This window comes from Olea europaea, unplaced genomic scaffold (assembly GCF_002742605.1).
Source record: "Olea europaea var. sylvestris unplaced genomic scaffold, O_europaea_v1 scaffold709, whole genome shotgun sequence".
NCBI lineage: Eukaryota > Viridiplantae > Streptophyta > Magnoliopsida > Lamiales > Oleaceae > Olea > Olea europaea.
In genome coordinates this window covers 206,686-220,923 of record NW_019265488.1, presented here as the reverse complement: position 1 = coordinate 220,923, position 14,238 = coordinate 206,686, and the positions used below count along the sequence as shown (strand labels likewise).

The 14,238-nt window shown below is 35.2% G+C and overlaps 1 protein-coding gene across 1 annotated transcript; it reads left to right on the top strand.

The window, feature by feature from the left end:
• The first annotated feature begins 2,501 nt into the window (after positions 1 to 2,501).
• Positions 2,502 to 12,431, top strand: LOC111390734 (conserved oligomeric Golgi complex subunit 2). Its single transcript, XM_023015823.1, has 12 exons — positions 2,502 to 3,037; positions 4,295 to 4,501; positions 5,467 to 5,803; positions 6,782 to 6,943; positions 7,052 to 7,151; positions 7,285 to 7,500; positions 7,616 to 7,724; positions 9,132 to 9,332; positions 9,488 to 9,592; positions 10,616 to 10,741; positions 11,319 to 11,453; positions 12,040 to 12,431. Exons 1-12 carry the CDS (start codon positions 2,576 to 2,578, stop codon positions 12,151 to 12,153), a joined length of 2,274 nt encoding a protein of 757 aa, XP_022871591.1. The 5' UTR covers positions 2,502 to 2,575; the 3' UTR covers positions 12,154 to 12,431.
• The last annotated feature ends 1,807 nt before the right edge of the window (positions 12,432 to 14,238 follow it).

Below are 14,238 nucleotides of genomic sequence, written 5' to 3'. Positions count from 1 at the left end.
TTTCAAACCTAACACTTTCATATCATCTTGTCTTAATGCATTTTGCAACATTTCTCAAATACCCTGAAATCTTCAAATTCCATGAAACCAAATTCTTTTGACCAATCTTATTTATGCCTTGTCAATCTTACACATTTTGCATCAAAATCACAATAGGCATCCAAAACAAACACGTTGCCCTTATTCCATTAATCCAAAAACAAAAATCTTGCCAAGAATTGGTTTCCCACTTTCTAAATACGTCCATTTGGTACAAACTTTCATAAGATCGACATAAGTGTACTCTGTTGGCACAACTCTTTTTCTCTGCATTTTCACATTGAATTACAAAGCGTTCTTTCCCTTTTGGACATTTTATCAAACAGATTATGGGCGACTGAAACTAAAAATCAACACGACTGGACATGTAGGAGGCGGTTGTGGAAGAATGTTGTAGTGGGCTACAAGAGATGCTGTCCATCTGACCTCCTATTTATTTATTTTTATTTTTTTAAAAAAGGCAGCAAAAAATTTTTATTGACAAAAAGCCAGCACTGATGGTTGGCGAGCCTCGTCGGGTGCTAAATCCGCCAGTGTTCACAAGCCTAACAACATTGGTGTTGTAGGAAATAGGAATGCAATTTAGCCCCAATTTGACCCCCATTTTTTTCTCCAAATTTTAATGTTTGGAATATTATTTTTTGAAGAATATGTGGTTGACAATTTGAGAGAGTAAAAAAAATGAAAGAAATTGGGGACCAAACGGAGGCTTAAAGGATTTGTACACAATTTTTTTTATGGTTTTTTAAGAATATTAGTATCTTGCCGCAATAGCCCCTGATTTGACAACCTAGGGATGTTAATGAGTCGAAGCGACTCGGCTCAGGGAGCTAAAATTCGAGGATCGAACCCGATTCGAGTAAAATGGTGCGAGCTTTTTTTGGATCCAAGCTAAGCTAAACTTTTGTTCGGCTAAAAAATCCATGCTCGATCAGAGTTTTTGGCTCGAGGTTTCTGAGCCGAGCCGAGTAAGCTCTCTTTCTCCCTCTTTTTTTAATAACTGTAGCTAGACAGCACCATGCTACCTTTTTAAGGCAACCAGCTACCCCCTTTTAAAGGCAGCACTCAGCTACCTGAAAATGGAGCATTTTGCTGCCTTTTTTAAGGTAGCAGTGCACAGCAACCTGTTGCCTTTTCATTTTTTTCCAAGGCTCATGAGCTCGAATCTCGGCACCACCGAGCCTCGAGTCAGGCCAACTAGGATATTTTTTCGTGCCGAACCACGGTGGTCCAAGTCGGGAGCTAAATTGATATCCTTATGACAGCCATACTTTTCAAACTCTTTTTTTTTTAACATACTCATTTTCAACCAAAATTCACATAAATAAAATAGTATGCACGTAAAGTCAAAACTTTTTCTTATTTTTGAATACTATATTCTCCTAAAAATCACAATTTAAATTTATTTATTTATTTATTTATTATTATTATTATTTTAAATCATGGTTGTGAAACAAGGATTTAATCTAACCTTGTTTGCCAAAATTTATACTAATTAAAAGTTAACCAAACTCTATTTTTATTCATACATTTATTAAGATCCATGATGTTTACCAACTTTTTAATCATCCATTCTTTAGAACTCATTGCTTATGAACTTAGACAAACATGCATCAATCTGCTATGTACTCGAGTATAAAAATATACGGTGTTGATTTGGTCCAAACCGTCTTTTAAATATGTAGACCAAACTAACTTATAGATCGATAGTTATTTCAAATCAGCCCGATCTAACTGTAGCTTTTACCATTATTTCTTTTTTTAGAAATTAATATAAATTTGAAATAAGATGTTTGAAGGAAAAATAATAATTTTCTAAGTGAAACCCAACAACTTCTTTTATGTTTTAGAACCTTTTTTTTTTTTTTTTCTAATAAACTTGAGCGGATCCTCATGGATAGAAAGCGATATGTGCAGGCCAACCCCTTAACAACAATGAAGGAGCCGACTAAGAAATTTCAACAAAACGACTTCTCATATCCACATGTATTGCGAGAGTATAAAGACTTGTTTTCAATCACACAATTTTCAATAAAATAATATTATACGTAAATCGAAATCTTTTCATTCCTTTTCAACAATTCATTTTTCGAAAGAATACTATTCCACCCATTTTCATTTCTAGAAAATAGGGGCCAAATGGGGACTTAATTTATGTCATCTGAACAAACTTACAAAATTAGGTAAATTTAGCCTTGTTTAGTTTGGATAAAAATAAATAAAATTTTGGAAAATTTTGATAAAAGCTAGTGAATTGTTTGATTGAAAAGTTGATAAAAATTGTGAAATAATATTAAATTTGTGATTAAAAATAATTAAAAAAGAAAGAGTAAGAAATGAGGCTGAACATGAGCTTAGAAGGATTTAAATACTAACACCAAAAATTAAAAATAAAACCTAGAAGGCTAGAAATCTTAAACTGTACATTGGAACCTCCCATATCATTAAGTATTCGCCAGATCCCATTTTCATCATATTTTAAAAAAAAAAAAAAAAAAAAAAGTATAAAGTTAAAAACCCAAATCAAATTTCTCTAATGGCGATGGATCTGCATTCTCCACTGCCAAAATCCGCCACGGATCTATTCGGGGACCCGAAAGAGGACGCCCACCCGTTATGGCTGAACCCGACCAAGTTCCTGGATCCGGAATTCGATCCGGAGTCCTACATATCGGATCTCCGCACCTTTGTGCCGTTCGACACTCTCCGTTCGGAGCTCCGGTCACATTTGAGTGCTCTAAAGCACGAACTCGTTGAGTTGATTAATCGAGATTATGCGGATTTTGTTAGTCTTAGTACTAAGCTTGTTGATGTGGACGAGGCAGTTGTTCGAATGAGGGCGCCGTTACTCGAGATCAAGGAGAAGATTCTTGCATTCCGAAATGCGGTTGATGGGTCGTTAATCGCTCTCCAGAGCCGGCTTAAGCAGCGCGCTCAAGCCAATGAGGCCCGGGAGGTTTTGGAGTTGTTGCTGGATACATTTCATGTCGTTTCCAAGGTAAAATTGACTGAATAAATTTCTTTTCCTGTTTATATTAGTAATGCTGGAGTAAGATACGATATCCGAATTTAATATATTTAGTATTTTTAGTATCCAATGTTTATGTTCTTCAATGTCTCCTATTTTAATTTAATTTTAATGCTTAAAATTGATTGTGGCGATTTTGAAGGAGTTACAAATGAATCTTGCACTTGGTTGCACATGCATGTATTTGTTAAACCATACCGGTGTTGAACTTTAAGGAATTGATTATGTCTGTGGATTCTGTTTATGAATAGTTTCTCTGTCGTAGCAATTCTCTACTATTAGGAATCTTGGAGCATGTGCCTACTGCCAACTATGGAGACAGAGCATCTCTATGTTTGGTTGATGATATGAATCCTGGCCTGTGGTTAATGATCTCTTATCGAGCGGGCAGAATACAGAGGTCTTGCCTTGTGTGCATGTGAATGTCAGCACATGTCGAGAAAGATATCAATTTTTGTCAGTGGAGATTTTAAGGTTCCAACTCCCTAGGTTGAATTGATGCAGTTAGGAGTGGGGTCAGAGTGGTTAGATTTAGTTTTAAGATTATGGAAAATGACGAGAAGGAGAAGGACGAATATAAATTAAGAAACAAAGTGATTCAGTTTATTCTTGCAAGGTATAGGGTAAATCACACGCAACTCTAGTTGGAAAACTCTAGATATTGTTATCATTCTATGGTTTAAAAAACATCATTGAATACCCGGTTCGAGCTAGAGTTCTTTGATTACTAATGTTGCATTTGAGTCCAAATCTGAAGAGAAATATCACACTGGGCCCACCTCTCTTGATGGAAAAATGTACCCTATACTTAACTCAATCACTCGAAACTAAACTTCTTTTTACTGGGTGGAACTTACACTGAATTGTAGAGAAATGCTACTGCTCAATCTGTGGACTAGGTCAATTCAATCATGTTCTACATAGCTGTGGAAGTAAGAATTAGCTTTCGTTGTCAAAACCTGGTACCTCAATTAGGTTTGATGTTTTTCTCTTTTATATATTTGGTTGTCGCTTGTTTTTGCTACTCTATATAGGGGCATCTTAGCTGGGACTCGTTGGTCAGAAACTTATGGGCGGTTTTGTGGGTTTTGGGATGCTGGAATGCAAAAGAAAAGGGGAGAAAAATAGATAGTAGATAGAGAAGATACACATTCCACGCTCTGTTTTGGCTTCTAGCTGCTTTATTTGAAAATTTCTAATTTGTACTAAAAGCTGATATCTGTGTAGGTTGAAAAATTGATAAAGGAGCTTCCTAGTGTGCCAGCTGATTGGGCCAGCAGCGACATTAATTCTATAGAAAAGGGACAGTTAAGCAACGGTATCTCCTTTCAACATGCTGAAAATGGAACAAACCTTAGAGAGACTCAAAGTATGCTTCTGGAAAGAATTGCAAGTGAAATGAATCGGCTGAAGTTCTATATTGCTCATGCAAAGGTCTTTCTCCCTCCATCCTCATGACAGAACTTTATTTTATTTTCTTTTGATGTATTTCTTCTATTAGTTTTTGTGGATTTATATTCTGCAACTTATTGCTTGTTCCTATGTTTGGACTTCCTTGTTGATATAAATATATTTATAATTGACTCTAATATATTTGACTTTTGTTACCGTTGACAATTTTGATAGTTTTTCCAACTTTTGATTTATTCACGATCACAGTAATGGGGACATTTAAAATAAGAATATTTATAATGCCTTTGCTTCATGCTGGTCGGAACAAAGTTGTCAAACGGGATTCATGCAGCCAAATATAAAATTGTAGGGGATAAGTCTTAGTTTTTGTTATTATTAGACCTAGGAGCTTGTTCGACAACCATTATTGTAGAAAAAAAGAATTTTGAATAGTGATTTTGAAGAGAATGTGGATAGGTATTTGATATACGTGTAGAATATTTTATTGTGTGTATGTGTAGTTGAAAATGGTCCTGTAATAAACCATAAAATAAATATATGTGTGTCAAACAGGCACTAAGACATTGATGTTTAGATGCTTGTAGAATTCCAATTATGACGGAACATGAGTTTCAGAGTATTGAATGCCTGACTCTTGGATTACGACCTATAAATTTATGGCACTCCCATATTATTTGAAGAACTATAAATACATGAAATGGTTTAAGGTAGTATTTATGACACAAATCAAGTTCGAACTAAGTGTACGCAAAATTTGCTCCATAATAGATTTGATTTTTCCTTACTCTTCATTTCCTGCTTCTTAATACATGGGTAGGCTCATTAGTAGAGTTATGACATGTCTGATCTGAGAGCTAATTATGTGGTTTGATATTTTGCTCATCCCGCATTTCTTTTTGGTTTGACACCCTCTATTTCCTATGTTATACTCAATCAGTGGGATTTGCAGTACTTAATCACATTCTTTTCATATGATGGCAGTACAGAACATGCCCTTCATTGAGAATATGGTGAAGAGGATACAGAATGCTGGCGTGTTGTTGGATACAAGTTTGGGACACTGTTTTGTAGATGGACTTGAGCACAAAGATGGAAGTGCAATATACAATTGCCTACGTGCATATGCTGCTATTGATAATACCAAGAGTGCTGAAGATATTTTTCGCGTAAAGGTGGTGGCACCATTTGTACAGAAGGTTATCCCTCACGGCTCATCCAGTGCAGTTGGTGGGGAATCTGAAGACGAACTTGACCAAGACTATGACAGAATCAAGAAATACATTGACGATGATTGTAAATTTTTATTGAAAATATCTTTTACAGGTATTCTTGTTACCATCGTGTGTTATTCTATTTGGTGTTAATAAAGGAATATTGCAATTATATTACCCTTGTTTCCTTGAAGCAGAATTAATAAACTTGAATATCATTTTATTTTTAGTAGTCAATTAATTTGTCATTGTTAGTTCAGGGCGCTACTGTCATGTTGTCGATAATGTGCACTTCTAAGCTGGATAAATTAGTATGCAGATGTCTGTGGTAACTGGTAATATCAGCAGTTTGTACTAATGCCAGACTGATTTCTTGCCTTCAGCATTTTATGTGGACAGTAGTACCTTGAACTAAAAATGAAGAAATGATATAATTTGCTAGTTAGCAAGTGGAGTAAGGATTTTTATTAGTAGAGTTGAGCCAATAGAGATATTATGCCTTCATAACATCACAGTCAAGCAATTTCTTCTGCAAGAAAACAAACAAAGTAGGAAAATTAAACGACTAAGAAAATGGATGATGCTATAAGGTGGAATTTGGACAAGTAGCAAGAATTTTTCCCTTTTACACATTAACAGGATCTTTGCACTGTATATGAGACCACACAAGAATAAGTTATCTTATCTATCATGGATCTATTAAAATTAAGGGAAAAGCAAAACCCTGTTGTTGAATGCCTAAATATGTTTAACAACCTCTAACCTTCATATGGTTAGTCTTTCAAACTCTTTTCCTTTTTGGTTCTTTCTGCAAATTTTATTGCAGTTAGTTTCTGTAACAAGAAGTCTTCATTTATTCGTTTGCATCTGCACACAACCCTGAAAGCCGCACCAATGGAATCATGCGTACACTATTGGAATTCACAGGACTGTTGAATTTACATTTTGAACCAAATTTTCTTAGAAACTTCTATGCATTGTAAATTTCTTGACAGCTAATCAATTTTTTATTTCTTGAATAACAAGTTTTGCTGGACTTTGGCATTTCTCTATGATTGCTTATTGTTCTTGTATTTAAAATTATGTGCAGAAAATTCGGGTCTACATGTATTCAGCTTTCTGGCCAATTCTATTCTCAGAGAGGTTCTATCAGCAATCCAGAAAGGAAAGCCAGGGGCTTTCTCTCCTGGAAGACCCACAAAGTTCCTAAAAAATTACAAATCAACTCTAAATTTCTTGGCTTACTTAGAAGGTAGTAGAGGAACCTTCAGCACGTTCTACATTCACATTAACAGTTGGCTCATTAATTATTTTCTCATTTACATCTGTCTTATTGTAACACTATACATTTTCATGCTAGGTCACTGCCCCTCTAGATCTGCGATTGCTAAATTTCGGGAAGAAGCGGTCTATATGGAATTTATAAAGCAATGGAATACTGGGGTCTATTTCACATTGAGGTACACAACATTATCTGATATACAAGTCTATGACTAACTAAGTCTGCTAGGCCTCTCCAATCTTAGGAAGGTGATGAAGTATTAACGAGAGCAACCTAAGGATAGAAATACTTATATGAATTAATTGCCTTAGATTTCAGGAAATTGCTGGGACGCTGGAATCTGCACTTGTAGTTACTGCACTTCAGCCCTCTCAAAACTTATCCTCAGATCAGGGACATTCTTTAAACTTAGTATTGAGGCAAAGTATCTCTCTTTTGGATTGCTTGAGATCATGCTGGAGGGATGATGTTCTTGTCCTTTCTTGTTCTGACAAATTTTTACGCCTATTTTTGCAACTTCTTTCACGGTTAGTTCACTTTCATTGTTGGCTGGGTTTAGAAATATAAATCTGTTTGATGACTTTGACTTGATAATGGACATATTGATGTATCAGAATATTGAACTATATATTATCATTACAGATTCTCAAACTGGTTGTCAGTTGGAATGGATGCTCGCAATGCTGGTAATGCAGGTTCCAAATCTGGATCTGAGTGGGCTATTTCTGCTAGCCCAGAAGATTTTCTGTATGTATGTGTCTAATTTTCTCAGACCATCTGTATGATGTCTGTGCAAAATAAATAGTCAAGAGTTCTTAATCTTATCCTGCCCATTTCCCCTCTTTAGATGTGTTATAATGCCATTCCTTTTTATATGAGGATTATCTTCGTGCTTATCTAAGAATTGTCTCAGATTGTGACTTTTAATTTATATTAATTAAATCTTTTTATGAAGAGAAAGGCCTTAAAAAAATCAATAATTGGCAAGGGACTGAAAAATGATACACACTTTCTTTGGTTAAATTAATTTATATTTTCCATTCAGAGAGATGTAGGTTCATTTCAGTGACACAATCATGCAAGTGTTCATATGCCACTCCTGGAAGACCTCATAAGTATTAACATGACATTAACGTGTGTGAAATCATCATTGTTGAACATCTTTTTATGAAGAGAAAGGCCTTAAAAAAATCAATAATTGGCAAGGGACTGAAAAATGATACACACTTTCTTTGGTTAAATTGATTTATATTTTCCATTCAGAGAGATGTAGGTTCATTTCAGTGACACAATCATGCAAGTGTTCATATGCCACTCCTGGAAGACCTCATAAGTATTAACATGACATTAACGTGTGTGAAATCATCATTGTTGAATGTAGAATGTGAAACATAAGGATAGAGCATGAAAGTGGAAATGAAGACAAGGGAGATCTCCTTACTCCCTGAAAGAGAATTTTGCTTATGCAACTTCTTATCATTTATCCAGAGCTGATGCAGATGGATGGAGAAGCCAGGTTTTAAAGAGTTTTGGTGGGGGTTCCCCTCGTGTGGAATTGGAAGTCATTATTTTGTATTTACTTGAGATATGGTTTAAATCTCGACTTTCATCGTCAAATGTTGTACATTGTTTATTCACCCCAGTCCTGAAGAAGTTTTTATGGTGTTTATGTGTGGCCTTCACTCCCCATTAGTGTATCTTTTTGTTTAGTGGACTCTAGATTGTTAAATAGTCGTAAATAGCAAGGACTTGTGGCTACGTGATATGGTCATTTCAACATGCTGATTTTTTGCGAGTATGAAAGGCTTCATTTTTTATTTGTTTTTTTATTTTTTTATTTTTCTCTCTCTCTCTCCCTTTGTATTAGGTCCAGTGATAAATATATTGGGCTGTTAGTTTAATTCTATTTGTACCACTTTACTGCCAATTTTTTGCCATTTGTACTATGTGATTTTCTCTCTTTGAACATAATTTTCAGTTCAAATTTTGAATATTTTTTGCTTGAGTTCCTTTTTCTTCTTTCAGTTTCCCCTCTTCTGATCTCCTGAATATGAATATGGCATGTTGTAACTTGCAACTCTGTTAATTTCATGCCTTCTGCAATTTGTGAAAAAAGTTGATGATTATGCTATATTTATTAATAACAGTTATTTTACAGATAATTCATGATCTAAATTGTCTGGTGGAGGAAATTTGTGGCGGCTACCTGGAGCGTGTGCTTGAGCTTCTCAAGTCGTGTTCCCCAGAAGTGCTTGATCTTGTAAGGCAGAGTATTTTGCAGGGCGGCAATTCCCTGAAAGTTCTTCTGCCTCTTGTAATGAATTCAATAATAAAAACATTAGTTGAAAAGTCAGTGGAGGTAAAACATCCTTATCTAGTTTCTTGCACTAATAAGCTTCCTTGGACTTCATTAGCAGTTTGGCAGCTTTTAAGCTTAGCCAAACATGCTCTATGTTCAGCTCAACCATGGACTATAATTTACTTGGATCATGCCATGTGCAAAATTTTATGTAGGACTTGAAACAGTTGAAGGGAATAACTGCAACATATAGGGTGGGTCAGAGACCTCTTCCTGTTAGGCATTCACCATATGTATCAGGAGTGTTGCGTCCTTTAAAGGTACTTATTGTCTTCACTTCCTGAATATTTTCCTATTGAACTTCCTTTCATACAGTTATTTTGCTATAAGATAAATGACAACAAGCTTGTGTGAGATTATCTTTTTATATATCTAACATCTTGAGTGGATATATTACATGAATTTGAACTCTGGTATAATTTATATGCTTTCATGTGAAAAAATAACTTCCCCAGAAAATAATAATTAGCCCCAATAACTGTGACGTAAAATAACAATTATATAATATTAAACTAGTAAGGTGGGGGTCTATATGGAAGGAGAAAATGTCAATCTTATAGTAAGTCCTCTTGCTATTGCTGATAATGCTATTATTATTGCTCAAGTACCCATACCACATGTTTTCATTTTTAAGCATCAAATGATAGATGCTTGAGCAACTAATTCACATGGACTTGTACCTGTAGTAAGAACCAACATTTGTAGATATGACATAGATGTGCGCCTGATGATCACAAAATGTTAAGTTAAAAATAATGTTAAGAACCAACATTTGTAGATATGACATAGATGTGCGCCTGATGATTACAAAATGTTAAGTTAAAAATAATGTATTGAATGGAACCTTCCACAATGACTCCATAAATTTAAGAGCACAAACCGTCTATTGTTGATAGAGCTGCTAAAGAATAGGTGACGCATACCACACTAACATCTTGGTGTTGGGGGTGAGCGGTAGGTATATCTGCTAAGATCGCCTGATAATGAAACTCAGTAGGAGTAGCATCTAGTTTAGCATGCACTTTCATATATAATCCGCAAGAAAGTCTGCACATTCTTGTTATACTGAAAATAAAATGCATCAGAATTGCTATGGTTTCCTGAACCTTTTAAATGCTTTATGATATACTCAACTCATTAGAGATTGCTTTTTCTTGGAATAATATATATTTTCCCCACCTTCAGAAGCGTGCACCTTCTCTTATTGGCTTTACAATATGTCATCAACTTTTTCTGAATTATAGTTTTTTCCATCTAAAACTAAAATGTCTTACTTTCTGCAGGCTTTTCTTGATGGAGAGCAAGTTGCCACATATTTAACAGGCGACCTCCGAAATGAACTCTTGCACAGTGCTACTAGTGAGATTACTCGCCGATATTATGAATTAGCTGCTGAGCTCGTTAGTGTGGTATGTAGATTCCTGAGCATATTGTCTGAATTTTCTGGAAGACACCTCTCTTCCTCTTTCTTCCTAAGCATCCCTTTTGTTCTTGACACACACCATAAATAAATTTCCAGAACCCTTCCTGGACTCTGGAATGGATTTGTGCCAAAATCTCATCTATGGGATAATCTGAATGACTAGTGCATGTTTGGCTAAGATTAGTAAAAATATAAGCTATTATTAGGTAACTTCTGTTTTAACATATGTTTGGGTAACTTACTTCTCTTGTAACTTCACATAGGTTACTTTGAACGTAACTTACGTTTCTCTCATAACAAGTGGCCTGCTTTTTTCCATCCTTGACTAATAAACAATATTTATTTTGAAACATTCTAATTTACTTATAAGTCAACTTTTTAAGCTTAGTCAAAACATGGTCACGGCTTTACTCCCTCAGGGCCTCAGCAGTTGGATAGCCACTAGGCAGTTTTTGCCGAAAAGCTGGTTTCGGCTTTTTCGCCTTTATTTTGTTTGTCATGAGAAAATAACTTCCTGCTTTCTCTCTCTTATGGCATTGCCAAACTGGTACTTACTATTACAGGCAAGAAAGACGGAGTCTTCTCTTCAGAAAATACGTTTAGGTGCACAAAAGCGAGCTGGAGCAAGCACAGAGGTAACAGACAATAATGTGTCTGATACTGACAAGATGTGCATGCAGTTATTTCTTGATATTCAGGTAAGAATCATTCTAAGTGCAAGTTTTGACAATGTAGTAAACAAGATTTTATCACTTTTTTGCTCTGTTAATACCAATCTAGTGACTCTTTTTCCATCCTCTCTGCTAAACATTTCTTAAAAGGATCTTAAACTAGATTTCTTATCTCTACCATTTCAACATTGGTTGAGAGTATTGATTTCCTGAATAGCATTTTTATCATTAGTGGATTACTATGTACGAAACATTTCTGAAAGCATCTTAAAAGAGCGTGTTTGGCAAAGCTTAAATTATAATTTAAACCAGCCAGACGTACTTTTTATCTAAACATTTCGTATGACCCACAACTTACAAATCACTTATTATTCACACATTTTGTAGGACTCAAAGCTTATAAGCATTAAGCGTATGGCTGATATTCATAATCAGTCAAATACCTTCTTATTCACATTTCATAGAATTCACAAGTACTCCTCACTTATCTACCATTCTTATCTATCTATTTATAATTTAAATCGTTTATAAACACTTGAGAATTTCAACATTGGTCGAGTTTTATCATCAGTTGTATATTCTCGGCATATTCTCTAAACTGTATGATTTTCAGGAGTATGCACGTAACCTTGCATCCCTGGGTGTTGATGCTGCGAATATTCCCTCGTATCGGTCCTTATGGCAATGCGTTGCACCTCGAGACAGGCAAAATACAATAAGCTTCTAGTTTAGGACTGATCTTTTGTGCTACTGGTTATCTTTCCGGCAGAAGAGAGAAGCATTACACCAAAAGGCTGAGAATTTTCTGCAACTTTGTAATCGTTTAGTCAATTTGTTTTGTGCATTTTATTCGTTTACTTTTGAGTATTTGATGATCTTCAGATTGATTTGTTTATACTTGTTACTATATAGGGACTATACAAAAATTTTGTACTAAAGAATTCCGTAGTAAAATGAACGTGCTGGTCCAATTTTTTAAAATGGTTGATTCGACTTATTTCTCTACCCCACCTTGTGTTTAGTATGCACTGTTGAACATTACTCTACACGGCAATTTTTTTTCACTTTTTAGATAGAACTAGTCGTCGTCACGTGCGTTGCACGAGTTTTGTATTTATTATATTTATATTAATGTCAAAATTGTAGGTTTTTAAAAACTTGTTAAAGATTCAAAGTGTTTGGTGAAGTCCGATCGTTTGGTTCATTGCGATTATAGAGATTTTATGGTAACTTTTTTTGTTTTTTTTAATTTTCGCTTGTAATTTTTTTAATTTAATTTTCAACTGTAATTTTTTTTAATTTAATTTAATTTAATTTAATTTTCACCTATATATATATATTATTTTTTTTTCTTGGTGTAAAATGATAGTTACGATTAAGTTCGCTTAATTTTTTGAAATTATGTTTTATTCAATTCTCTTGTTCAATATTTTAACATTTGGATTTTTGAAGAATGGAATATCACATTACAGTAACTAAGAAAATATGATTAGCTGTAAAATGACTTATCTTCTAATGAGAGTGGCATACCACAAGATTTCCGGCCTCAATATTAAAGGGATTTTCACTAAATTCTTAAATGCAATAACCTATTAATCTAGAATGCCCAACAGTAGCAAACAAAGGGACTATGCCGAGCATAAGCTATAAATAAACGTCTCAAAGTATTTCTTTCGTCCTCATCTAGAGCAGGATGGCCTGTAAATGTTTGAGGCAGATCCTGCATATATAGAAATAATCAGAACACGAAATTTGTAAATATATAATAATATCTAAATCCATTTAAACCGATACATTTGTGTTTTTTTTTTTTCATCTTAACCATCTTTCTCTCTTTTTTCCTTTCCAGGAGAACATCCTGGCATCAATCAGTGCAATCGATAAAATTTGAAGACACTAAACATCTTGTAGCGAGCACTGTGTCACGACTCGCTCGATTTTGGCACAAGAAGATCGAGAAATTTAAAATGTTGACGACGTGAGGCTAACTGGAATATTCTAAACTCCCACAAGTGCATGAAGATTGCTAGAATATGGTGAGACATTCTAGAAGCCTACAAGCTCCTCATTTGGTGGATTATTCTAGATCATCCTAATTTAGTCCATAAATATTTTAATATAAATATTTGTATAGATAATTCTAGATGCGTAATCTAGACCATTGGATAGAAAAGATTCTAGCCATCCATTTGAGGAGGCCACTACTATAGATAGCTTGGTATGATTCATTTGAAGGCATCAAGAGAGTGAAGTTGTAAAGAGTATCCTTATTCAATACAAAGCCCTCTTTGTAAGTTCTTGTGTTCTTTCATTGTCCCTTTCTTAAAGTGTTCTACTTAGTGTCTTTCTAAGACATCAATGCTAATCGGGAGGCTGACTTAGTGTAATAACCGCGGGGCGGAAGTTGAAGACACTAAGGCCGCACGGTTCTTAAAGGAAATTAGCAAGTCCGTGACAGTTGGTATCAGAGCCTAGGTTTGCTCACTTACTATCGTTGGCATGGTGGAAAAAGATGTTGTGGGATCCGGCATTTCGGAAGTAGAACATGACGAGCGGGGTCGAGAGGTCGAACCCCAAACCACGAGTAAGAAAACTCGACAAACTCGAAGCAAGAGCCGACCACCAGCCCCTACCGGTGGATCTCTTGAAGAAGTATTTCTCAATATAGGGGAACGCATTGAAGTAGTGGAGAATTCACCCTCAACCCTTGAAGCTCACACCTTGGAACAACTTGATGATCTCAAGGAAGACCAAGGCGCTTTAAGGGAAGAATATACGAGGTTGGAGGGTAAGGTCATGGATGCTGTCAAAG